Source organism: Peromyscus californicus, unplaced genomic scaffold, assembly GCF_007827085.1.
Source record: "Peromyscus californicus insignis strain IS unplaced genomic scaffold, ASM782708v3 Scaffold_2__1_contigs__length_46816999, whole genome shotgun sequence".
In the NCBI taxonomy this organism is placed as follows: domain Eukaryota; kingdom Metazoa; phylum Chordata; class Mammalia; order Rodentia; family Cricetidae; genus Peromyscus; species Peromyscus californicus.
Window position 1 is genome coordinate 26680054 of NW_026294540.1, and position 27044 is coordinate 26707097.

At 49.5% G+C, this 27044-nt stretch overlaps 1 protein-coding gene across 8 annotated transcripts in view; it reads right to left on the minus strand.

Annotated features, from left to right (window-relative positions):
• The window catches only part of Cux1 (cut like homeobox 1), a 340338-nt gene that overhangs the window by 53427 nt on the left and 259867 nt on the right, over positions 1-27044 (minus strand). For 4 of the 8 annotated variants that reach the window (XM_052754026.1, XM_052754027.1, XM_052754028.1 and 1 more), the window contains exons 13-14: positions 22889-22937; positions 20957-21053 (exon numbers count right to left, since the gene is read on the minus strand). In XM_052754026.1, the coding sequence (XP_052609986.1) occupies positions 20957-21053; positions 22889-22937 (146 nt within the window). Of the gene's footprint in view, positions 1-11038; positions 11096-11966; positions 12133-14187; positions 15024-16262; positions 16365-18150; positions 18217-19275; positions 19948-20956; positions 21054-22888; positions 22938-27044 lie in introns of all 8 variants that reach the window. The other 4 variants (XM_052754023.1, XM_052754022.1, XM_052754025.1 and 1 more) reach the window with 2 other exon arrangements.

The window sequence follows — 27044 nt, forward strand, 5'->3', positions numbered from 1 at the left end:
GGAACTCAGAGATCCGCCTGCCTCTGCCTCCTGAGTGCTGGGATTAAAGGCTCGCCGCCACCGCCACCTGGCTCCCTTTCTTTTCAGAAAGGAAAGAACTAGGCTGGGGGCATAGCTCTATTGGTAGAGTGCTTGCCTAGCATACACCAAGCCCTGGGTTCCATCTCCAGCACTGTACTAAACAGCTGTAGGAGGAGGATCAAGAGTTCAAGGTCTGGGGTTGGGGATTTAGCTCAGTGGTAGAGCACTTGCCTAGCAAGTGCAAGGCCCTGGGTTTGATCCTCAGCTCCAGGGGGAAAAAACAAAACAAAACAACAACAAAAAACAAAAACAAAAAAAATTCAAGAGATGTCTAGCCGGGCAGTGGTGGCGCACGCCTTTAATCCCAGCACTTGGGAGGCAGAGGCAGGTGGATCTTTGTGAGTTCGAGGCCAGCCTGGTCTACAGAGCGAGATCCAGGAAAGGCACCAAAGCTACACAGAGAAAGCCTGTCTCGAAAAAACCAAAAAAACAAAACAAAACAAAAAAACAAAAAAAAAAAAAAAAAAAAAAAAGAGTTCAAGGTCTGGAATATATGAGACCCCGTGTCAGACTTTCAAGTCCCTTCCGGGACTGAACTATAACTTCAGCAGTGATTATGACCCAAGGGCCCAAGCTCTGCTCAAAAAACGCAGGGGCTGAGGATGCAGCTCAGCTGGCAGAGCACATTCGAGGCCCTGGGTTCCAGTCCAGCACCACAGAGAGCAGGCACGGCAATGCACACCTATAATCTCATAGATATAGAATTAAATATAATTAAAAGAGAGCAGTAAGTATCTGCCACAGAGTAGATGCTGGTGTGTGTGTGTGTCCCTGTGTAACGACAGGACTTCCAGAATCTGCATCAGGGACGACACAGAAAGCACACACTCTTCCTGAGCCAAGCAAGGCCGTCTAATACAGTCAAGTTATTCAACTTCAATTGCTTCTGCCTCCCTGGCTGTGACTCCCAAGCCACTTGACTTTCACTGAGTAATGAGATCCTCTGAGTGCCAGGCAAGGGCTGGATGCTGGGGTGCGCATGTGAAGAAAGCATCCTGTAAATCCCAGAAGTGGAGGCCAGGTGAGTAGAGGCACGTCACCCAGCAGGTTCCACTAACAAAGACTCTGGCATGAAGCTGGGGGGTCTAGAAGAGCACCTGTCCCCTGAAGCTGAGACCGTGACCATCAGGGACAGTCACGCCTAGGAGAGGACGGAAGAATGGGACACCTGAGAGTCAGCCATGGACTACTGCACCCTCCTCCAGGGATGCTTTTCACACCCTGCCCCCCTTCTTTATACCGAGTAAGTTACTTAAAGGGAAGTGGGGTCTTAGGAGTTCTGTGTTGAACAGGCCTCAAATTCACACCTCTTGCCTTAGCTTCCGAGTGCTGGGATTATTGCCCACACCACCACACCTGGCTCTCCCCCCTCCCTCCTTCCTTCCTGTATTGTTGTTTTGGGCTGTGGTCTCATGTACTCCCAGACTGGCCCCAAACACCTGAGCTTCCTGTCTCTACTTCCCCAGTGTTGGGATTATAGGTGTGCATTGCCGTGCCTGCTCTCTGTGGTGCTGGACTGGAACCCAGGGCCTCGAATGTGCTCTGCCAGCTGAGCTGCATCCTCAGCCCCTGTGTCTTTTGAGCAGAGCTTGGGCCCTTAGGTCATAATCACTGCTGAAGTTACAGTTCAGGCCTAGAAGGGAAGCCATGACTTGATACAACTGTGGAGTGACTGTGTGACACAGTTGACCCTGTTTCAGGGACATGGGGCTCACCTTGCTACAGACCATATCCATTTAGAAATAAGACTTTCAAATTACCTCTGCTAACCTCATTACTGAACCAGTTGTGTGTATGAACACTTAGCAGTGAATTCTTGTGTGTTAAGAGAAAATGAACAGCACACAAACAGTCTAAATAGATATTACTGCAGGGAAAAAACAAACACTCCAGTTAAATTGCTTTGTTGTAATCAAAGATTAATCACTCTTGTGCACATGGTGTGTGTGTGTGTGTGTGTGTGTGTGTGTGTGTGTGTGTGTGAAGGTCAGAGAATAATCTCTGGTGTCATTCCTTAGGCACCATTCACCTTGGCTCTTTGTGGTACTGGGAGTTATACTTAGGACCTTTTATGTGCTAGGCAAGTGCTTTCCCTCTGAGCTGTATTCCCAGTCCCACCTTGATTTTTGAGACAGGATCTCTCACTGGCATAGAACTAACCAAAGGGGCTAGGCTGGAGATCACGTATCTGCCTGTGTCGGCCTCTTTAGTGCTGGGATTACAAGTGTGTACCTTGTGCCTGGTATCCTTACTCACCCTCAGTTGTGGGGTCTATGAATCAAACTTGAGTTCCCAGCCCAAAGCTGGTCCTTTTTGGAAAGGGCTATATTATCCAGGCTGGCCTCGAACTTTTGATACCCCGGCTTTAGGCTAAAACTCGACTACAGGTATGCATCCCCATGACCCCTCTTTAAAAAGTAGTCTTAAATAGTCTTTCCTTCGCAGGTCCTCTGGGACTGCGGCTCTCACACTCCTTCCCCATGGCACCCTGTGGGCAATGGGCATTGTGTCCACTGTCCAGGGAGAAGCATCTGCCTCAAGCAGCCTGTCCCTACTCAATAACAAAGCCACTCAGCCAGCACGCAGGTAATGAGTCTGGGCTGAACTGGCAAGGCTGTTCCATAGCCAAATGAAGCTGGTGGCACACATGGGTGTGGCTTGCTACTTCCTGTCTTTTAATGACCACTCGGGTAGGTGAACTACTTTGGTTGAATGAGGAACCAGGTGCCATTTTCCTTATAGACATCTTTGTTTGAAAGGCTATTAAGGTACATTATTTTACACATCCTCCTAATCTTGCCATACTGCTTTCTTTAATTTGTGATGAGATTGTTGGGAAAGAGTACTTAATGTAGGACAGTCAGTAAAAGTAATTTATCATTTCCCCGCTTCAGTGCGCCTGTTATCAGCGGGCTCATTTTCTGCATTCATCATGCAATCAGCCTATTATTTGCATATTAATCAGGCAGTGGACCATGAAGGAACTGCATCCCCGCCAAATGCTGCACTATCTCAGGAGAAACACTCAGTAATTATCATACATCAGTGTTATGATGTGGTAATTGATTATAACATCTTCCTGAAGCCCCTGGGGAGTCCCTCCACGAACCCAGCTCCGGGCACACTGGGTGGACCTTTTCTTTTCTTGCAAAAACCTGAGTAGCTGTTGCTGTTCTTCCCTAGTGTTATTTCTAGGGAGTAATTGATTACTGTTATTTTTAATTTTCATTACACTTTTATTTACTTTGTGTGTGTGTGTGTGTGTGTGTGTGTGTGTGTGTGTGTGTGTGTGCACATGCCAGAGTGCACGTGTGGAGGTCAGAGGACAACTTGTAGGATTCAGGTCTCCCCTCCCACTATGTGGGTCACAGGGATTGAATTCAGGTTGCCAGGCTTGGTGGCAAGTACCTGTACCCACGAAGCCATCTTATCTTTTCCTGATTCTGTGAAATGTTCTCCCTGAGATAACACAGACCTTCACTCAGGAATGAGAAGGTTGGGCTGGGGCTGTAGTTTAGTAGTTTAGTGGGTTCTATCCCCAGCACTTTGTGAATCAGGTGAGGTGGGGCACGCCTGAGATCCCAGGAGTACATGGGAGATGGGGGCAGGAGGATTAGAAGGTAAAGTTCATTCTCAGCTAAGTAGAGAGTTGGAGGCCAGCTTGGGACACACGAGACTCTATTTCTAAATAAATAAATAGAGTGAGAAGGCCTGACCAAGGGGCATCCTGGGGACCTCTGGGTCTTTGCTGCCCAGTCTTCTGGTTTTCAAGTTGGTTACCCCATCACCACAGGAGCTGCTTATCCAATAAAATGTGCTACCATTCCAGTCTCTCCTAATTGTGAAGCCGGTACAACGGCAGTCTGCCTGCTTTATTTAGGTGCCAAATGAGAGGCTAATTTTGGCCTTATGTAAAGCATGAACCCCACATCTGCCAATTCAGACATGGGCTATATTTAGGATCCTAGTTCCTCAGGGAAGAACAAACAGCCCAAGATGAAGCTAGTGATGGATACCTCTGGGTTGCCTCCTGACCTGACTCGTCCTGGAGAGGGCCAGTGGGCATTTCCCTCCTCACTCATGGGGGGAATCTGAGCATTCTCTGTGGGCTAGTCACGTGGGGCTGGGGTCTGACTCAGATTAAGACACGGTTACCTAAGAGTGGGGCTGTTCTCAGCAAGAGGATTTAGACTAGACGGGCCTGGAGGGATAGCTCAGCCGTTAAAGGCTAGGCTCACAACCAAAAATGTAAGACTAGACAGGGTTTCAGAGAAGCATGACCCTCCACCACCTAGCCCAGGCCCATCTAAAGCAAACACTGGAAAACTTTCTAAGTCCAAGCCCCATGTTGTCTGCCATGGAGGCCATGGTCCCCTTCCTGTTTCGAGTCCAGGTACAGTCCCACATAGGAAACCCTCCTTGACACCTAAGTTTTTCTATTAGTTGATTGCTTTGCCATGGGTCTGACTTTTATTTTGCCCATATATGATTTGAATCAAATTTTGTTCTCTCTGTGTGTGTGTGTACATAAATGCATATGGAAGCCAGAGGTTAACCTCTGGGGTCATTCCTTAGGAGCCACCTATCTTATTGTTGAGACAGACTCATTAGCTTGAGTTCACCAAGTAGCCCTGGGAAGCTCCTGTCTCTGCCTCCCCATTGCTGGGATTGCATGTACATGCCACAACACACACCCGTTTGTTTGTGTTTTCCTTTCTCCCTAACATAGGTTAGGGACAAGTTTTAGGTCTTCATGCTTGCAAGGCAAATGTTTTCCTGACTGATGTTCTGAAGCCTTCCCTTGATTTTCTATGCAGCCTCAGTGGTCAACCTTTCCTTTGTCCCAGGAGACTGGATCCCCTGGTCAGTCTGGGGCTGGCTCCTATACATACCCACTATAGTGGCAGCAAGGCCACTAGCCTCAGGACCAAGTGTTATGCCATCTGGTGGGTGGTGGGCAAATCCTCTCTCTCTCTCTCTCTCTTTCTCTCTCTCTCTCTCTCTCTCTCTCTCTCTCTCTCTCTCTCTCTCTCTCTCTCTCTCTCTCTCTCTCTCTCTCTCATCTCTTTGGTTTTTCAAGACAGGGTTTCTCTGTGTAGCCCTGGCTGTTCTGGAACTCATTATGTAGACCAGGCTGACCTCAAATCTGGACATGCGCCTGCTTCTGCCTCCCAAGTGCTGGGGCTAAAGGCATGGACCACCACTGGCCAGCAAATTCCCTTTTTTAATCTGAAATTTTCTTAAGCAGAAATCCCCACGAGGGGAAGTTCTGCTTACTAAGGACCTCAGAATAGTATGTGGCCCATGGAAGACACAATGTGTGAGCCTCATCTTATTCCCACTATCTTTCTAAAATTACCTGAGAATTTTTCTGCATTCAGCTGCTTCTTTTATCCCTAGATTGGAGCATTAGAGACCCAAGTCCTTGTGTGCTCCTGTGACCTACTTCTCTCTCTTGTACTGAAGGCCCAGTATACTGTAAATTCTGTCTCCCAACGTAGGTGCACACAAGAGGGAGGAGAGGTGGCCGAGGCTGTGTGGGCCAGATGAGATTCTGTAAAAGTGAGGCCAGGCAGTGCCAGTCTTGAGAAGCAGAAGAGCCTAGGCTATGTCCACCCCTGATGGCAATACCGTTTCCAGACTCCTTTGCCTAACACTGAATGCTGACCTCTGACTGTAACTGTTCTTTTGAAACTCAAGAGGTTGCAATGGTGACTGAAGAATAACATTCATTCATTTACTTGTGCTCAAGATGGAATCTAGGGACCCTTGGATGCTAGGCAAGTACTCCACCACTGAGCTACACTCCCCACCTGGAAACCAGCATTGGAGTAGCACTTGCTTCTGTATATACTTAAACCCATTCAGGCCTCTCCAGTCTAGGAGGTAGGGCTGAAGAAGCAGGGCAGGAAGGTTGAGTTGCTTTGCCTCGGGTCACACATGCACTGAGAGGCAGAGGTAGGATGAATCAGCACTGGCTTGCTTGCTCTCCACTAGGCCAAGGGAGGAATCTCTTTCAAGGACTGGGGTGTGGCTCAGTGGTAGAGCACCTGCCTAGAATCCCCCAGTGAGGGGCTGGGGTGTGGCTCAGTGGTAGAGCACCTGCCTAGAATCTCCCAGTAAAGAGCTGAGGCATGGGTCAGTTCCTATACAACACACATATACAAATAAGGAGATATGCCCTCCAGTGACATGCTCCTTGAATGTTAAAGGGGGCAAGAGCAACAGTGTTGCACAGGAAGAGAGGACAACATGCTTTCATCATCCACTTTCCTCCTCTTGTCTAAGAAGAAGGCTTCTGAACTAGGTTTGTTCCCTACCTGAACCATTTTGTTGTCTGATTCCATCACCTTTCATGGCCCAGTTGCAGCTCCAGGGACCGCCTGGCAACCCTTTGCCCATATGTGCCACATAATAGCCCCAATCCAGAAATTCCTGCTTTGGCCTTGGAATGGAGAATCCCTATAATATGCTACATCTAATAAAATAAAATGACCCAAGGCAGACCGCCGGCAAGAAGGAGAGAACTGAGGGCCACCATGTTGACGGCCCCACAGGCTAAGATCTCAGGCCACGAGGCAGCGGCATGTGTGCCGTCTTTCCAGGCCATTCATGGAATTTCAGGTCGCCTTCTTTGTGGGCAGGTATGTCACATGTGTGCATCTGTGCATGGGGTGTGCACATATGTGCAGAGCCGGAGGACAACCATGGGTGCTGCTCCTCACCTGTTTTGTTTTGCGACAGAATCCCCCACTGACCTGGGACTCAGGGATTCGCTCCCCAGCACTGGATTTACAAGCAAGCACCACCACACATGGGTTCTGGGGATTGTACTTGGATCCTCAATTATGGAAAGCTCTTGACTGACTCAACGATCTCATGGGCTCTGAGTTTTTCTCTTCTGTTTGATTTGCTACATGAGGCTATGTATAAGTGGTTACACACAAACCTTAGTTACATGAATGCTGCCAGAATCATTCTGTCTGGATAGAACCAGTTGCTCTCATGACATTCTTGGAGTAAAGAGAAGGAAAAATGTAACTTGAGTCTAGCGCATTCATGAGGAATTCTGCCCACTCCATTCAGTCCCATGACATTTTCTGAGGCTGCCATCAACCCTCTCTGTCACCTCTTTCATGCCAGCAAAATGCCAAGAACTGGCTGTGTAGTCAAGAACAGACTCCAGCAGAATCCTACTGTTGGGCTAGAGACAAGCTACTCCTTGAACAGGGCTTCCCAGCAGCTCAAGCAAGAGTCAGGATGCACACCATAAAGGCATATTGGCTACCATGCTACGAGGCCTCACCTACATAGCTGTGGATGTCTCAGCAGGGCATAAAATGCTGGACTTCCCATGCCAGAGTCAGCCTGCTGCAGCTGTCCCCTCCAAGGGACAGCTGACACTCTGTTGATGGACAATGGCGCCATGGAGCTGCATGACTCTTCATGGACGGACATGACTTGGAAGCCATTCTTCCTGACCACCCAGTGTGCTGGGAAAATGCTGAGTGTTTTGTGCCTAATCTATGGAAAATGGGCCGTTATTTCACTCGTACACTTTGACAAGATCCGCCAGAAGCCAGAGAGAAAGGAGAAGGCAGAACACCTTGTTAGCTACAGTTAGGAAAGGCTCCCGTGCCAACAAGTTCCCAAGCTGAGGGCACGGGCAGCTCTTGCTCGAGCCCTCCAGGATACTGTCACCGTTTCTGTCACCATGGGAGGGTCTCTTCCTTCCTCTCAGACTACCTCTCGTCTCTCTCCTTCTCTAGGGGCTGAAAGATAAACCAGCCCAAGCAGCCGCAGAAGTTAGTTTTAAGAAGTAAAAAGGAATACTACACAAGGTTAGCAGATACTATCCAGTGTGTGGGCTCCCTGAACCCTGAGGATCCACGTGAAAAGCTGAGTGTCACGGTGTGTGGTGTAGTCCTAGCACTGGGAAGCGGGAGGGGTCTCTGCCCACGAGACTAGCCCAGTTGGTGAGCCCCAGATTCCGCTGAGAGACCCTGTCTGAAAAACAGGGTTGACAGCCCCAAGGGAATGACATCCAAAGTTGATCTCAGGCCTGTGCCCCTACTCCCCCCCCCCCCCCCGTCCCCCCAGGTCACCATGGAGCGACACTGGTAGTTGAAAATGACATTAAATTTCCTTTATACCTCAAGGTTGAGATTATCAGAGGATACAAAGGGCCATGTCCACTAGACAGTTGGAACTTGGGCCTCTCCTCCTCCTCAGAGAGATTGGTGTACGAGTCACTGAGGACTAGAGTGGAGGAGAACTCCTGACCCCGTTTCTAATTCCTGAGTGCTCTATGAGTGCTGGGGATGGAACCCAGGGCTAGATGCGTCCGAGGCAGGAACTCTGCCCACTGAGCCACGTCTCCAGCTCCCAGGTAGGAGTGCTTTGGCAAGGAGAAGGGTTCCTAGCCAGCACTCTGCCCTTTGCCGAGGAGAGCTTTGACTGCCATGGCAACCAAGCACAGAGCCCTCTGTTTAGACCTTGAGCTTCTCACTGAGGATACAAGTGACCAAGGGACAGAAGGCAGGTCCTTCCCAGTTCCTACACCCTGGGGAGAGAGGAGAGCCCCACCACTGTCAGGAACTGACCAGGCCACGCTGTGCACCTCCAGGTACAGCTGTCAGGAATCGTGAGGGGCAGGGTATCTTTCTCAGTTGTTGGACCTTTGGGATGCGTTCCACAGTAGCCATGACAAAAGAGGTAATCAGAATTTTATGGGATTCTCTGAACCACAGAGTTCTTTGGGAGGAAACAATGATAAAAGCTGTCAACAATTCTAGAATTCCCTAGAGTCATTTATCACAAGGACTTATCAATACTATCATTACAAAAGAATTCTAGTTTTGGGGGATGGGTTTGTACCTCAGTTGACAGTGTTTGCTTAGCATGCTGGAAGTGCTGGGTTCAATCCCCAGCAATGCATAAACTGGGTGTGGGGGCGCACACCTGTAATCCAAGCACTCGAGATGGGGCAAAAGGAGCCAACATTTAAGGTCATCTTTGGCTACATAGTGACTTTGAGGCCAGCTGGGGTCACATGAGACCCTGTCTTGGCAGGGGTCGATAAGATGTCTCAGTTGGTAAAAATGCTTGCCACCGAAATTGATGACCTGAGTTCAATCCCTGGAACCCACAGTGTGGAAAGAAACAATTGCCACAAGTTGTCCTCTGATTTTGACACACATGCTGTAACACACACACACAGACACAGGGACAACACACACACACACACACACACACACACACACACGTTAAAAACAAAACAACCCCCCTTGAGATGTATGTGAAAGGTTGAGGTCAGGATTCTAAGAGATATGGTGCTGAGAGACATTTAGTGTCATATTTAGGAGTGAAAGGCTTTCATCACTAAAACATCAGCTCCACCATGACAAGCTTGGTCTAGCCTGAGATGGGTAGTAGTAGTTCAAGGAGAGCTGACTTCTCATTGGAGTAGGAGGCCAGGCCACTTTACCACACAGACATCCACAGAAGTACAGCACAACCAACTCAGCCACGTTCCCTCCTAAATTCTGAGTGTGAGCTGGAGAGAAAGAGTGCTGGTGATTTCCCAGTGAATCTGTCCAGTCTCGATGTCCCAGTGTGGACCAAACCAAACCCACGAAACCCTTAGGGGAGAGCTTTGAGGCCACTGCTGCACCCTGACTCTGTGTGTGTGTGTGTGTGTGTGTGTGTGTGTGTGTGTGTGTGTGTGTGTGTGTGTGTGTGTGTGTGTAGTGGGGGGAATGTGTTTGGGATCTTGCAGCAGCAGCAGCAGCTCCTGCTAAAGCTGCCCAGCTGTTCCCCTCTATGCACATGTGTCCCCTCATAAGCCTTCTGGCAAGCTGACAGGCTTTGCGCTCGCTCCTCACTTAGCTTTGTTTGTGTTTTCAATGAATCAATGGGATACGGAGACTAATCAACATGTTTAGAAAAATAGAGAAAAGAAAAAGGAACAGCTCATGCTGCTGGCTGTGCCTGGGAGCTGGGAGAGAAAGCTGGGCTGACTGTGGGCCCAGTGCAGGACGGCAGTGGTGAGGGCATGCATGCATCCAGGCACTGTGGCCAGGGACCTCAGGGCATAGATAACAGATCTGTCAGGAGCCTTTGAGACCTTTCCAGTCTTTGGGATCAGCAGGAAGTGGCCTGAGCTTCATGCACTGCAACTGCTGCCCTCCCTACCTGCTCCCCTCCTTCCCTTTCAATCTCAGCCCCTCCTGAGCCCTCACCGAGTGTCCATTGACTCTCACCCTCGTGGCTCCTGGCTATTCATTCTTGGCTGCTCTATTCTGGTGCTCCAATCTCCCCAGTTCCCTTGTTCAAAGGCTGTCCAGATCTTCCACATGGAAGAGATGTCCCCTCCCATGACTCCTGGGTCAGTGATGTCTATGACCTCTCTCTCCTGCTATATTAAAATCTCCCAGCTGTGAAACTTGCCTCCAACAGACCAGCCTCAACCACAGAGCTTCATACTTACAAAACAATGAAGGGATCCAGTAAAGGCATGGATTTTTATCAGTATCGGTCCTTAGCTGCCAACTCTCTGGACTGCCATCAGAAAGCAAGTCCAAAGTTTGCAAGTAGTACACTGCATTCTCTCTTTTTACTCCCTGCCAACTCTATGTATAATGGCCACAACCTGGAGATAGCCTCAATGCAGAACAAACTTTGATGTAACTACACCATAGGAATACTACTCAGGCAGGAAAAGAAACGACTATTGCTACCCATCAGCTGAATGGATCTCCAGGACACTCTGTCTAGCAGAAGCAGCTAATTCCTAAAAGCATTCCTTGCATAATTGTACTTTCACAACGGCCTCAGAGGACAGCATGGCAGAGAGGGAGAGGCAGCTGTCTGCTGCGGTTAGGAATGGGATGCTTACTCCCAGACCCCAGGTTTCCAGAGCAGAGGGGCTAACAAATAAACATGGGTGGCTAGTTACCTGAGCTCACACAGCCCTGCTGGAGGGGGTCCTGCAGAGATGTCACTGAGTGGAGGACTGTGGAAGAAAAAGGCACTGTTACATAGGAAACAGGGCTTGGAGCCTCCCAACTGCACAGAAGGTACTAGGAGGGTCAACGGGAGTCCAGAGGGAGGGAGGCTTCCCATTCTCAAGCTGAGGACCAGGATGTGGACTGGGATGAGGGTTGCTCAACTATAAAGTGCAAGAAACCTCACTTCAAGGTGGCAGAAGCCACTGCCTGTGGCACTTTCATTCCCAGAGTCACTCTGGCTGGATTTCCTTCTCAGCTCCCCAGTGGAGGTACTTGACTTTTACCTGTATTTATATATAAACAGCATTTTCTTTTTTTTTTTTTTTTTTTTTTTTTTTTTTTTTTTTTTTTTTTTTTTTTTTTGGTTTTTCGAGACAGGGTTTCTCTGTGTAGCTTTGCGCCTTTCCTGGGACTCACTTGGTAGTCCAGGCTGGCCTCGAACTCACAGAGATCCGCCTGGCTCTGCCTCCCGAGTGCTGGGATTAAAGGCGTGCGCCACCACCGCCCGGCATAAACAGCATTTTCTTAATTGGTAACTAATTTTGTGCTGCTTATAAAATTAGCCAGGCTCAGCCTCTTTACTCTTGAAACCTAAAGATGGAGATAGGCAAGGGGGTACACATCTGTCTTTCTATCATTTGGGAGGCTGAGGCAGGAGGATCATGGGTCCTCCTTAAGGTCTGCTTTGGCTCCACAGTGAGTCTGAGGCTAGTTAGGGCTACATAGTGAGTTTGAGGTCGGTCTCGAAAATATGAACAGACCCTGTCTCACCATTCCCCGTGCTCCAGTAAACACTAACCAAAACCAAAACCCCAAACCAAGCCCATGGATGGAGGCTGTCCTTGCCAGGCTCTTCAGAAGGTTGGCTGTTCTCACCTGGCCCTTGTTGCTGCCCTTGCACAGGTAGGACACCCTGGCCTAGCTCTCCATTCAGCCAGAGCTGCATCCGGATGAAGGGTTCTCGGCCTTTCTGGGTCAGTTTGCTCCATGGCTTTGGCCTTGAGAGCATGTCGCTGACACTGCCCTGGGACAGGCCCAGAACCTGGAGAAGCAAACAAAGAAAAGCAACTGTCAGCTTCCAGAAATCAGCAGGATGCTGCAAGGTGCCTTAGAGATATACAGGTGGCCCTAGGGGGCCTGGGGGAGATGAAGCCACATAGAACGTGCATGGGAGGACTCTTTTGAGCACTAAAGGGCAGCCTAGTGCACTGTGACAATTTGCAGGGGTAAGCTTCAGCAGACTACTGGTAGGATAAAGTCTTGGGACAGGGCAGGGGTTCTGGGCAAAAGAAATTATTATAATCACAACTTCAATTGGGAGTGTGGCTCACTGGTAGAGGATAGGCCTAAAATCTGCCAGTGATGGGCTTGGGATGTGCCTAACCCATGCAAGGTTCTGGGTTTCATCCCCAGCATGATCAAAACCACAAAAGAGAAAGTGCAGTCGCAGATCTTATTAGGAAAGGGTGTGAAAAGAAGTGGTCAGTTTTCTCTAGGGTCTGGACCCTGCAGAGGCTGCAAGGTTGTGTCTTGAAAACTGAGGAGCAGACATTGCCCTTTACCTGGTATTACCAGGACAGGTGGGGTGCTGGAATCAGAGCCCACTGGAATTGGGAGATACTGAGGGGCATAGAAAACAGGCTCCTGTGTTGACACAGGCCAAAGGGTCACTCTGTCTGACTGTACCCTGCTCACAGGTTGACCAGAGGAGAGCTGGTGGGGACAGGGAGCCAGTGTGGGAGGAACACTGAGCAGCAGACGACCGACAATTTGCATGCACGCACTCAGGCTGCTGCCTCTCACATATGGCCATACATATGTATGGGCACAAACACCCCCCAGGGCACAGATGTAGCCCAGAGATATTTAGGGGCCTCATCCCATCACTCTGCAAAGTTTTCCAGTTCCAGAATAAGCAGCACTCATGGGCCAAACAAATTCAATGTTATTAAGTTTGCTAAATTTAAGGTGGGAGCACAAAATGCCTATTTAAATGTTCACAAATTTTATTTTTACAACGCTGAACTCAAAATTCTCCAGGGACTTTCAATTCACATCCTCCCGTCTGTGGACCTTCATCACTTACTGCAAAATTGGGACAAGGAGGTCATAAACAGACCATAGAGTTCAAGGCCAACATACACATGAGACCGAGAGGGACTGGGTGGGGAGGGATGGGTATCCAAAAGGGCTGTGAGGGCCACTGCTGATCCACTTCCTGTGTCATCTCAGGAAGAGAGGACTTCTCTTTATAGTCTGCTCATGGCTTAATCGTTAATGATATAGGTTATTATGTTTATTTTAGATTTTATAGGCGTGGTAAATCCTGTTATCCTGAATCTGCCATCAGATAGGTCTAGAAGCTCATCCATACATAATTACACTTTCATGAGCCAGGAAGAGATGACGTGTGAAGCTCTGATGGGTCTGTAGGGCCCTCGTAGTGAGTGAAAGGAACAACGAGGAGCCGAGCAGTAGCTCATGCCTGTAATTGTAGCATGTGGGAGGTCCAGGTAGGAGGATTCCTGCTAGGGTGAATCCAGCCTGGGCTACACAATGAGTTAGTTCTAGGTAGGCAGGACTACATAGGGAGACCCTGTCTCAAAAAACAGCACAAACTAACAATCAGTCTCCTCCCCAAACAACAATGAAATGAAACAAACAAACACAAGAAAGAAAAATCCAACAAAACAACCAAGGAGCAATTATGTTCTGTGCAGCTTTTCGCTCCCACGTGTGCTGGTTCTTGGAAGGCTTGGTTGTTCCCTGTGCGATCTGATCCCATCAGACCTTTGAGGGCCAGAATGGCTTGCAGAGGTGTCTCTCTGCTGCATGTGGCCTCAGAGGCAGGGCAGGTACAGGGTCCCTGGCAGCTTTTTGCATGCAGACACTAATGGACCATGCTTCCTCATCTGCTGTATGTCAGTTTTACCAGTTAGTAAGCAGGGCAACGGGAATAGACAGGATGGCACAAAGTGGGTGGGAATCGGTGACATCTAACACTCCTGTGAGGGTCATGCTGTGCAGAATGGACACTCTGTCCTCAGACCTAAGAAGAAGGAAGCTATAACGGCCCTCCAACAGTGAAGCCCCTTACCTTCTCCCCGAAGATCCTCTGGCAAATGCCATTCTTGGCCAGCTTCTCTTTGACCTGCCGGGTGAGCTCAATGGTGTCCACTTCCTGATACATGTAGACCTCGTACTGCTCAGGAGTCAGTGGGGGTACTGAGGGCTTTGCAGGCTTTGCCATGGGCACGATGGGGGAGGAGGGCAGAGGGCTGTTCTGGGGTGTCTCGCTGCGGCTGGCTCCAGTGAGGCTCAGCTCTGAGCTCTGGGAGTATGGCGACTCAGCGTTGGGCCACTCCTTCCAGTACTCTGCTGCTGACGAGGGTCCCTGAAGCTGGCTGCGCTCTGCCCGAGGCTGGCTGCTGCTCGCCTTTTCCTTCCCGCTTGCGGCTGCTTCGTCTGCCTTGGTCTCCTCGGAAGAGGTGAGATTTCTTCTTTCAGGCTGGATAGGGCTCCACCAGGGATCCTTCCAGGTGCTGCCACGGACCAGCTCACTCTTCACCTGCCTCAGCACCCCCTGGGCAGCATCAGTTGATCCTGGTGGGTCCAGGCTGGGTGCATCCTGAGCCTCTTTTTTGAGGGCTGGGGCACTGGGCAAGGCAGAGGTACTGGCCTCAGGTGCTGCGGGTGTTTTCTTCAGGGGGACGGCGAGAGGGGAGTAAGTGGACACAGTAGACATGGGTGAGGCAGACAGGAGCTTGGGAGTGAGGATGGCGAGGTCAGGCTGGGACAGTGGTGCTGGCTTTAAGGCAGGGTCAAGGGCAGCCTGCTGGGCCTCCATTTCCCGGCGGGCCTGCTGTAGGATGGAGCGGATGGCGTCATCAGAGTTCCCACTGCTGGATGCGGAAGATGGCTGGACTGGTTCAGCTGTGAGGAATAAACACAGGCGAGGTTGTGGTAGGATGGTCCCTGGCAGCTGTGGGCTTCATCCCACATTGACCTAGTGGAATGTGATTCTCTGGGGTGGTCACTACACTGTGCCATTTCCCTAATATCTCATCATCAATGAACTGTGAAGATACCTGTACACCTCGTTAGAGAGGGGAAGACAGGGATTGTCAGCCTTTGTGCCATAGCAGCTGACTTTCCAACCACGGAGGGTGATCAATGGGGACACACCTCACTCCTACCCTGGCTTTAGTTATTGCATTAAAAAAATTACGTCTATTTATTTTATGCGTGTGTGGGTGCACGTGTGTTGTGGTGTATGATGTAAGTCAGAGGACAAATTGGGCCAGTCAGTTCTCTTCTTCTACCATGTGGGTGCCAGGGATCACACTCAGGCCGCCAGTCTTGGTGACAAGGGCCTTCCCTTGCTAAGCCATCTTGCTGTAGCTCCTTCTTTCTTAGGTGTGTGCGTGTGGTGAGTGCACATGTGCTGAGAGCCCCTGGAGGTGCTGGTCCTGGCCTTTCCATTGCTTGAGACAGAGTCTCTGTTGTTGCATTGACTCGGTAGTCTGCCTTGTGAGATTCTGGAGCTCCTGTCCCCACCCGGACCCCTGAGGGGGCCAGGGTTACCGATGCTTCTGCTGCTCTGGTTGTCAGTGTAGGTTCTGGGACCCAAACTCAGGGCTTCAGACCTTTTACTCAGTGATCCATTGCCCTAGATCTACTCTGGCTTTCTTTCCTGGAGGTTTCAAGCTAACTACTAACTCTCATGAACCATATACCCACACTCCTCTTGGTTTTGCCAAACTCGGGAAGCACGATTTCTGTTCACGTCTACTAGAAGCCAGAGTCTCTGAAGGATCAATGACAGTCCCTTCTAAGGGGCACCAGGGAATGGTTAGCAGTGGGGAGTGACATTAAAGGTAGAGCTGGGCATGGTGGCACATACCTGTAAACCTAGCACTCAGGAGGCAGGGGCAGGAGGACCATGAGTTCAAGCTAGCAAGACCCCATCTCAAGTACAAAAACTAAAACAACTGCCCTGTTCCCCCCGAAAGAGGAAACACAAATCTAGATCATACTTCCCTCTGGATATGCCTAATGTATGAAAACATCAACTCAGTATCGACTTAAAAAGAGAAGACAAAGAATGAACTGCTGCTGAGGAGAACACCCGTGATAGTCTGAAGACCGTGCTTGAGAAAGCAGAAGCCCTACCGGTTTTCTGTACTTGGAGTTCCCTCTTGGCTTGTTCTAGGATGGACTTGATTGCTTCATCAGAACCAGTCTCGGATGCTCGGATCCGGGTAGTGATGTTACCTGCAGGGAGAAGTCATAGGGATGACATGGAAGCCAGATCTCAAATGGAAATAAACACTGCACCAAGACATTCTGACACAGGGCCCCAGGTGAGGCTGGGGACTGACCGGAGTGAGCATGGTCTCCCCACTCATCCCTAATTGCTGCGAGTGTGATCTTGTGGCATGGCTGTAGGACATGCCTGCCCAGCAGAAGGTTTCCTGCTGAATCTGTCTCAAGGTCAACGTTACTCTGTTGGCAGAACAGGCTTTCTTACCACTAGAGCTAGACTTTGCCCATGGGGCTAGTACCAGAGGGGCAACTAATCATTTAGAACAGTATAGGAAAGGTAAATTGAAAGGCAATGTTTTTTCATGAGCTTTTTATTAAAAAAGCTTTGGCTTGAGACTACATTCAGGCTCTGTACATTTATTTTTTCTAAACATAAACGTGGAAGAAAGGCAAAGGTAAAAGGTTGAGCCTGAACTCCCCAGTGTGTGTGTGTGTGTGTGTGTGTGTGTTACTAGGCATTGAATTCAGGGCCTCAGGCATGCAAGGTAATTACTCTATTGCTGAGCCATGCCACAGCCCTTTACTGGAGATTCTAGGTAGGCAGGCACTTTAATCACTAAGGCATGTACCTAGCTCCTCACTGGGGGATTCTAGGCAGGTGCTCTACCACTGAGCCACACCCCAGCCCCTCACTGGGGGATTCTAGGCAAGTGCTCTACCCCTGAGCCACACCCCAGCCCCTCACTGGGGAATTCTAGGCAAATGTCCTACCACTGAGCCACACCCCAGCCCCTCACTGGGGAATTCTAGGCAAGTGTCGTACCACTGAGCCACACCCCAGCCCCTCACTGGGAGATTCTAGGCAGGTACTCTACCACTGAACCAAACCCCAGCCCCTCACTGGGGGATTCTAGGCAGGTGCTCTACCCGTTGAGCAATGTCCTGGCTCTTCACTAGGAGATTTTAGGTAAATGTTCTACCATTGAGACTGAGCTACATCCCTAGCCCTGGGTGAGACCAATCCTGGATTACTCATTGGGATGTGAAGAGGGACAAAGGTGAACGTCAACTTTTCTAGATTTATAACTACATACTGTGTTTTTGAAATTTGCCAACAAGGAGAAAAACCTGTTGAGATCCCTAAGGACACAAATGCATTCTTCTGGTCACATGGAGGTACTCTGCATAGCAGATACACGTGCAGATGCCCTGAAGGTACTAGGACTCATGGGTTGGGCCCAGATCTTTGTGGAAGCCATCCAGACATTGTCATTGTTCACTACCTTTCTCAGTAGACATGTCACATTAAACCATTTACTAATGAGGACACTTTGGGAAGGAGCCATTTAGAGGAGCATGGTGAAGGTTGGCTCACCAATGCCTGCAGAAGAACCAGCTTTGTTTGGATCTGAACACACCACGGGACTTCGGACGTATGTTAGAGTTAAAAATTTGAGGAAGCAGCAATAGCTGGTTTGACATGGTCACCTGATTTTTCTCAGAGCACAAGTGTTCTGTCACCTGCTTCTGAGAAAACAGGCACGGTGCCCCTGGAATCAAACCGAGGACTGATGCTGAGGGGACGGACCTTGGGTATGGCTTGTCTAGCTTTGGCAGCTCAACAGGAAAGGGGCTGGTCGCCTTTGAACCCGTGCTTTGTTTTATACTTACTAGCTGTTTTTCCATCAGGTTCCAGGCCAGAATTACAACGCACAGTTTTAACCCAAATACACAGCTAAGGACATGCTGCTTCCTAGGTTACTGACTGCAAAGAGAAAACCTGCCTGAGACATACCTTCAGACCCATTTCTTCGTTTCGGTACTTCCTGAAAGAGTCTGTTCAGGCTCTGGCCTGGATTCTCTGTTGAAAAACAAGTGCGGTAAGAACAAAACAATCAGGGGATGGTGGCGTCGACGACATGGTCTGGGTGACATGAGAGCTGAGCCGCCTGCCTGCCTGCCTCTAAAGAAAGGGCTCCAGGCTTCACCTTCCTCCAGGCATTGGGTCTACTGCAGGAGGAGAGCCAACATCATCACCACTAGGAAGGGCAGAGGGAGCGAGAGGTGCTTGCCTGCCAGTCAATTCTAGAGCTCACATTAATCATCCAGAGACATCCAATTCAGTTAACTACCAAAAAAAAATGCGCTGTATCCTTGGTGTAAACTCACGCTGTTTGTTTATCATCTCCTATCGGAGTTGTAGTCTGAATTTCAGAGTGCTTTGGATGTGGCTGAAAACAATGTCCCTCTACATCACTGTTGACTCTGCCCAGGGGGCCCTGTTCTTAAGGATGAAGGAATTATTTACACTGTGGGAGTGCCTGACTTTCTATCATTTTATGAAGGGTGTGGCAGGAAGGGAACTGAATGAAACTTTTGTGTGATTTATTGAAGGCAGGCATGTTTTGTTTGTGGCACTAAAAAAAAAAATCAATAATTGGACATAAATGATGCAAAACGTTCATGGGACCTGTTCTCTTCTCAGGTGAAGGAGGCAGAGGACAGCTTTGACAAGCTTGCCCCACAGAGCCAGGGCCTTGTGAGGATTACAGCTGTTGTGCTGTTGGGACAGAGCTGGATGGCACCTGAGGAGCTGCTCCTGAAGGGAAGCCAGCCCCTAATGCCAAGTGGACCCAGGGATGCTAACCTGTCAGATGACAGGCATGACATAACTCTCTAATTCAACACAGAGCAGCGAAATGTTGGGTTTACTGAGCACAAGGTGCTGACCACACTCTCCAAGGTCAGAGTTCCCAAATCTAATGGTTTCTAGCTCCTGCTGGCTGACCCTTGAACTCTAGATAGGGTAGAACTGAAGAGCACTTTACCTGATGTGATGTACAAATGTTTCATCACGCGCACAAACACACACACACATACACACACAGCACTGCACCAGGCACACATGGACATGTCTCACCTCTCTGTCTGCCTTGGATGCTACGAAGTGCCAGGATGTTCTGCTCATCAGACAAGAACTGCTTCATTTTGTGGAATGGCTCCTTGCCACGGACAGTCAGCTTATTCCAGGGCTTCGGCCGGGCCAGAATCTCACTCACAGACCCTTGAGACAGTCCCAAGACATAGTGTCCAAATATGCGCTGTCCAATGTTGTGCTTGATCAGCTGTTCTTTGACCTGCCGGGCGATTTCTGCTGTATCAATTTCCTCGCCCTCTGAGACGCTCCCAGCGCTTTCTGATTGGCTGGGAGATGGGGCCATGCCATTTACGTCTGGGCTTGGTTGTAATGGACTTGGGGAAGATATGGAGTTTGTGCTGTAAGGACCTGTTGAAAAAATCGTGCTTGTGCTTCCGGCTTCCTGCATGGCCTTGGAGTAGAAGGACTGCATTAGCTGTCGCTGGAGAAGAGAGTTTAGTGCAAACTTTCCTGTAGAAGCCAGGGGTAGGCTGGGGCTGGCCAGGTTTGAGCTGAAAAAGTCTTGACTTAACCCCGCTGGTGAGAAGTGGTGTGTACCGTTAGTATTGGAAACCTGTTCCCCCGTGTTGCGGGGCAACTGAGGAGGAGGGGAGGCCGGCAAGGGTCCCGGGCGCCGACTCTCAGGCTGGTCTCTCCCTTTTCTCCTGGCTGACCCTACAAGGAAGGGCAAACAGAATGCATTATGGGGGATTCAAAAGGGAAAAAAAACCAAGACCAGAATGCAAAGTGTGCCCCACAAAAAAAGTGCAGATTTTTCTTTTCAATTTTTTTTTTTTTTTAAACAAGGGCCAGAGTGGTGTGTTGGTTTGTTTTTCGATTGAATTTGTGAATCGGCCAAATGAGGCCCCCCAAAACAAGCCACATGCATTCGTGTTTGCACCTTTCTTGTACGTTGCAGCCGGGAGAATCCCCTTGAAAAAGGTTCCGGTAACACACACGGGAAAGAGGTGACAGGTCTCGGGACTTCTAGCATCGCAGTTACCCCCAAAGGCTCTGCCCGAGGACCAGCAAACACTGACACTTGGGGACCCATGGGGTCGCTCACACCACATGCTCTGAGGCAGATGCACCCATTGAGTCCCCTCGATCGAAGCCGCGTACATTTTAAGAACTGCAATGCCACTGGAGTCCAGATCACAGTTACACACTTTGACCAGCTGCTAAATCCAAAAGCAGTCAGTGACTCCACCATTTTAGATTGCGCAAACGAGAGGCTAGGGATGGGGGAGGGACTGTGTCCCCAAAGAAGACCTCATGGAGAAAGAAAAGTACCACTGGAGGGCCGGCGACCTCTCAAAGCACACCCTAGAGAGTCCCCAGAGGGAGGCCATGCTTGCTTTTACCCCTGGCCTGTTCACAGAACAACTAGGAAAAGATCAGAAAGCCAACATCCTCAGGTGTCCCTCCTGGGACCTTTCCATAAGGCCCCTAGCGGACCCCTGGAGATTTGCTATGGCGCACACGCATCTCACTGCAGGACGGGGTGGGGCAGAGCGGTGAGGGAGTGGGATACTAAACACTCAGGGTTAGTCCAACAAGTCTTTAGTCACCCAGCGGCGCTCCCATCATGCACACACAAACCCAGATGTAAGGTTCACCCTCCTCGTCCTTGACCCCTGGAAGGGAACCAAGCAGAGTATGTGTGTGATGCCCATCCACCTACCGCTCAGGTCACTGTTGGAGATGCGCAGCGTGGCATTCTCAGACTGCAGCGAGCGGTTCTTCTCCAGGAGTAAAACCTCCAGGGGCTTGGTAGAGTCCTGCACAGGGCAGAGCAGGGATCACCATGGGGCCACCTTGAACCCATCCACTCCCCAGCTCAGCTTCCATGACCCTGCAACATGCATCACTGACTTGACTTCCGCAAGGGAAAAAACTCAAGGTTCTTGCAAAAGGACTTAGTTGAGATGATTTTTGTCTTTGAACTCAGATATTCTTTCCCCATTTTTCATGTGTGTATGTTATGTGTGGTGTTTGTACACATGCATGTGTGTGGAGGCCCCAGGGTTGATCTCAGGCATCATCCTCAATCACTTACCTTATTCATCGAGGCCCCAGGGACTCACAATCAAACTCAGAGCTGGCTGATATGGCTAGTCTCACTAGCCAGCTTGCTCTGGGGAATCCCGTCTCTTCCTTCCAAGGCTAGAATTACAGGTGGGCCCTCACGGCCACCCAACGTTTACATGGTGGGTTCTGGGGATCTGAACTCCTGGCCTCAGGCAGGATAATTTCTCTCTTACCTGCTGAGCCACCTTCCTAGCTGACAGTTATTTTCTGTGTTGTTGCCAAATACTCACAGTCTAAGCCTGGACCCCACTTGGCAATGAGATAAGCTGCTGGCCCTGTCAGAAAGCAATGAGGAACCTCTTTTTGTCTTATTTTTGTCCATCGTGAAGCTGCCAGCTGCCTTCTGGATAAGGGGAGCAAGACTATACCTGTGATGTAGGCTTTATACATTTTAGACAACTTTTCTTTTTGTTTTGCTTTGTTGCCTGGGCTAGCCTCAGAGTACTGGGCTCAAGTGATCTTCTTGCCTCAGCCTTCCAGTATTTGGAACTATGGATACACTATCACTTCTGGTTAGGATATATTTAACATATTGTGTATATATGAAACAAGGCCTCACATAGCCTAGGCTTGCCTTGGACTTGCTATGTAGCCCAGGTTGGCCCTGAATTCCAGATCTTCCAGCCTCTATTCATGAGTGTTGGTATTACAGGTATGTGCCATCATACATGGCTGGAGATATAAATTTTAATTGGCTGCCAGATAACAGGGTACTACTGTTACATGTCCCCTGAGTTAATGCCACTAAGGCAGTACGCTGTATTTCCAGGCCAAGCTTTTTTTTGGGTTGATCTTTAACACAATCTCACATATTTGTTGATGTTTTTGGTGCTAGGATTGAACCCGAGGCCTCACACATACTGAACATGCACACTCCTACTGGGTTGCGACCCAGCCCCTGAACTTATCATCATGTGCCCAGATGAAGTCACAGCCTCCCCAGGGCCAGCCAGGAGCCTGGCAAACACTAGCCTCTCTCTTCACTGAAGATGATTTGCTTTCACTTGGTCAAGTCTTGTGATTGCCTTTGAAGATGGTGTCATGAACCCAAGGCTAACCTCAAACTCACAAAGTAGTCAAGGTTGACTTTGAACTTTTGGCCACCTGTCTCTACAAAGTCTTGGGATTACAGCCCTATGCAACCATGCCCCATTTATTCTGTCAGTGCTGGAGATGGAACCAGGGCTTCATGATACTAGGTAAGCACCCTAACCAGCCGAGTCTCCGGACCAACAACGAGGATCAATCCTTTCTCCCCTTCTCTACTTCCTTTTTATTGTTGAGACAGTATCTCATGGGATAGCTGAAGCTGGCCTCAGACTCCTGACCCTTTGACGTCAGCCCCTAGTGTTGGCATTACAGGTGTGCACTACCAGTCTTGGCTGGTGAAATGCTCTTGAGGAAGGACTTAGTAGCTGTAAGCAAGGCCCCTCTTATCAGCGTGGAGATGCAGATGAGAGCCCCAGGGGCCAGCAGTGACCAGCAGCTGCTGCCACCACCCTGGGAACAAAGTGAGCTGGTGTACCTGCGTCCCTGCTCCTTCCGATGGTGCAAACTCCATGGACTTCAGGGTGCTGAAAAAGGCAAGACACATGGTTACTTTCAACCACTCCCTTTCCTGGTGGCCTCTCCATAGGCATTAAGGCTCTGGTGCCTGCTCTGCAGCACCAAGGAGCTGACAACTTTAACAACGTCCCTGGCAGGAACTGAATTTGATAATGCCTTTACAAGAGCCAGTCTTCGACTAGCAGTTGGTTAGCAAAAGGTTTTTTCGCCCAGCATGTAAATCACTGCATATGAAGTCACACCAGGTCTGCTCAGACTCATTTCACAGTGTAATACAGACATCACATTGTTGCAAGCCGAATGGATTTGTAAAGCTTTTAGGAAATGGGAAGTTCTATGAGGGGAGGGCAGAAGGAGAGGAACTCATGGCCACTGCTCATGTGCTGTCTGGGAACTGGTGCTTGCTTAGGAATGAGGAAAGAGATAGGGGTGGCTTAGAATCAGGAGGGCAGACCTCTGTGGCCCCACATGTGGTGGGGGGCAAAAGTATTGTTTCACTGTCTACTTAGCAATCAATATAGGCTGTGTCCAGATCACTGGGGCTCTGGACTATCTGAACAAGCCAGGAGCTACAAGCAGATCAGACCCGTGGGTCTGATGTTCTTACACTCTCATTATAACATGTGTGTGTGTGAGAGAGAGACGTGTGTGTTCACATATGCATTTACACAGACAGTGTAGAGGCTAGAGGTTGTTGTTGTTAATTGTCTGCTCTAGACTGGCTAGTCAGTGAGGTCCAGGGGTCCTCCTGACTCTGCTTCCCCAGTGCTTAGATTATAGGCATATACTGTCCTGCCTGGCATTGTCTGTGAGTGCCAGGGATGGAACTCAGGTCCCCAAGCTGGCACAGTGACACTATTTACAGAGCCATCTTCCCAGTCCCCATATGCTGCCAAGCCTTAGAATCTAGTTCAATCTCAGGACCCACAAAATAGAAGAAAACTGACTCCTGAAAGTTGTCCCAACTTCTACACATGTACACCTTCACACACAATAAATACATGTAACAAAACCCCGAAGCCTATGTAGGATTAACAAGACTCAGGGTGGTCAGATTACACAACCTGTGCAAGTGGACCCTTTCCCTTCAAGGATCGTGAGTGTGTCAAGATACACGTACAAATGTATGAAACTGCCAATAAATAATAAGTACATGCCTTTAACTCCAGCATTTGGGAGACAGAGACAGGTGGATCACTGTGAGCTGGAGGCTAGCCTGGTGTACATAGTAAGTTCCAGGACAGCCAGAGCTAAATAATAGAGAGAACTTGTCTGTAAAAAAAAGTATTTTTAAAAAATGTCACCCGAAGGCTGGAGAGATAGCTCAATGGTTAAGAGCACTGGCTGCTCCTCTAGAGGTCCTGAGTTCAATTCCCAGCATCCACATGGTGGCTCACAACCATCTGTAATGAGATCTGGTGCCCTCTTCTGGCCTGCAGGCATATGTGTGGACAGAACACTGTATACATAATAAGTAAATAAATCAAAAGAAAAAAAAAATGTCACCCGAGGGGAGCCGTAGTGGAAAGACAGGCCTTGGGAGCCTGTAGGTGCAAGACCATGGTGACTTGGGAGTGGGACCACACGGGCAGTTCTGGAAAGGCAGTCAGGGTCAGCATGCAGGTGTAATGCACTCAATGAAGGCACACAGGCTGGAGCTCATTCTCAAAGATGAGGCTGAGCCTGGAGGAAGGGGTCTAGCCATGGGATAGGAGGGGGTGAAGGGGTAGGGTAGGGCCAAAGATTGCACAATAGTGGTTTTCTTTTTGTTTGTTTTGTTTGCTGTATTTTTTTTTTTACCCCTGAAACAGGGTTTCTCTGTGTAGCTCTGGCTGTCCTGGATCTCTCTCTGTAGACCAGGCTGGCCTCGAACTCACAAGAGATCCGCCTGCCTCTGCCTCCCAGAGTGCTGGGATTAAAAGCATGAGCCACCACTGCCTGGCTTTGCTTTGCTTTTTGAGATAAGATCTTCAGCAGTCAGCTGACCTTGAATTCACCACTTGGCTGAGGATGATCTTGAACCTCTCTCTGGTCCTCCTGTCTCCAGTTCCTGAGTTCTAGTACTATAGGTGTGTGCCAACATGCTTGCTATACTCTTTGGCTCAAAACTAGAAGGTTTAGTTTCTTCCTTCCTCTTTTTTTTTTTTTTCTTGAAACAGCATCTTGCTTATGTAGCCCAGGCTAGTCTCAGACTCACAATCCTCTGCCTCAGGTTCCTGAGAGCTGATATTTCAGGCCAGTACCACCATATCATGCACCTAGCTTACTTTTAAATCATTCATCTATTACTATTATTTGTGTGTGTGTGTGTGTGTGTGTGCCACATTACATGTATAGCGGTCACAGGACAACTTTTGAGCTTCAGTTTTCTCCTTCCACGGTGGGTTCTGGTGATGGAACTCAGGTTGTCCAGGCTGAGCTATCTCACTGGCCCTTCTTTAGTTCTTGAGGGAAAGGAAGGGCAAATAAGGACGCCACAGAAGGACAAACCAGGTGAAGAAGAGTGTCACTAAGCTGGAAATGGGCAGGAGTACAGAGCTTAGAGGACAGGAATGGTGGCGGAGCACTGGGGGTTTATTCAGGGAGCCGCTGGTGGAAGCGGGGGAGGGGAGGGAAAGAGAAGAGAAGAGAGAGCTTGTAGAGGGAGAGTGTGTGGGATGGAGGTGGAGAGGAGCAGGGTAAGAGTGTCACCAGAAGTTTGAAGGAGGTCACAAGCAAGCAAAAGGAGGTTGGGATTTATGGAGAATAAAGCCGTAGGAGGGGCAGGCTTGTTTCAGGAGAGGAAAGCCAGGGTATCTGGAAAAGTGACCATGTATTAGGAAGGAGGAACACAGGCCAGGTGGGGGGCTTCCTATGGAGAGATAAGAGGCGGAGCCCAAGACCCAACAGGACCTAGAGTCACCGAAGGACCCCCCTGCACTTGTCTATGAGGAGTTTCCAGACTGGGTTAACGGAGCTGGAAGACCCAGTGTGAATATGGGTGGCACTATTCCTGGCTCTGGGGACCTGATCGGAGAGAAAGGAGAAAGTGAGCCGAGCACCAGCATCCACCTCTCTCTGCTTCCTGGCTGTGGATGTGGTGTGTTTCGCCACTTCTTGCTCCTCCGCCATGCCTTCCCTGACACCAGGGACTGTACCCTCAGACCATGAGTCAAGACAAATCCTCCCTGCCTCCCTCCCTCCCTCCAGTTGCTTTTGTTAGGGATTTTGTCATAGCAACAAGAAAAGGAACTGATACGGAGGGAGCCCAGGTAAAATGAAGAGTAAGGCATCTGCATGGTACAGCTGGGGTGGGGGATGGGAGAGGTCAAGAAGGCCTTGAGGGCACCATCTTGATTATAAATCATGGTGTAAAGACAGGCCCCTACAAAGGTCACTCATAGCATTGACCACACTCGAAAGAACAGAGGGTGAAGCCAAGGGGTAGCTGGAGATAGCCAAGTAGGGGTGAAGGGGGAGGAGCCCTGTGCATTGCACATGGGTGTGCAGGACAGGGTCAGTGAGCTGAGAATGCCATGAACTAAAGGACAGAGGGACAGGCTAAGGTTTGGGAGCTCAGGCTCAGGGGGAGGAGTCAGAGGTAGGAGGGGCTAGAAGGGACCATCTAAGCTTTCAAAAGCAAGCATTAGCACCAAGGGAGACTGGCTTCTGTCGGGAATGGAATCTGGAAGAAGGCAGATGGTCCTAAGTACAGGAGGCCCTGAACTTTCAATAGAAAACTGTCTTCTTCCTCTCTCTGTGTCTGCTTGGGGGATTTACACCTGAGAAACAAGCTCAGACTGTACAATTGCCCTAAGTGCAGCATTTGCTCTGACTCCATGCATGCTGAATACTTCCAATGCAGTCTCATAAAGTTCGAAGAAGGATGGGGATGTGGCTTAGTTGGTAGGCTGCTTTCCTAGCATTAACAAGGCTTTGGGTTCCAGCCCTAGCACAGCATAAACCAGATGTGGCGGTACAAGCCTGTAATCCCAACACTTGGGAGGTGGAGGCAGGAAGATCAGGAGTTCAAGATCATTCTGACTATATATGGAGTTTCAGGCCAGTCTAGGCTACATGAGATCCAATCATGAAACAATCAGCCAACCACCCAACCAACCAGCCAACCAACCAAC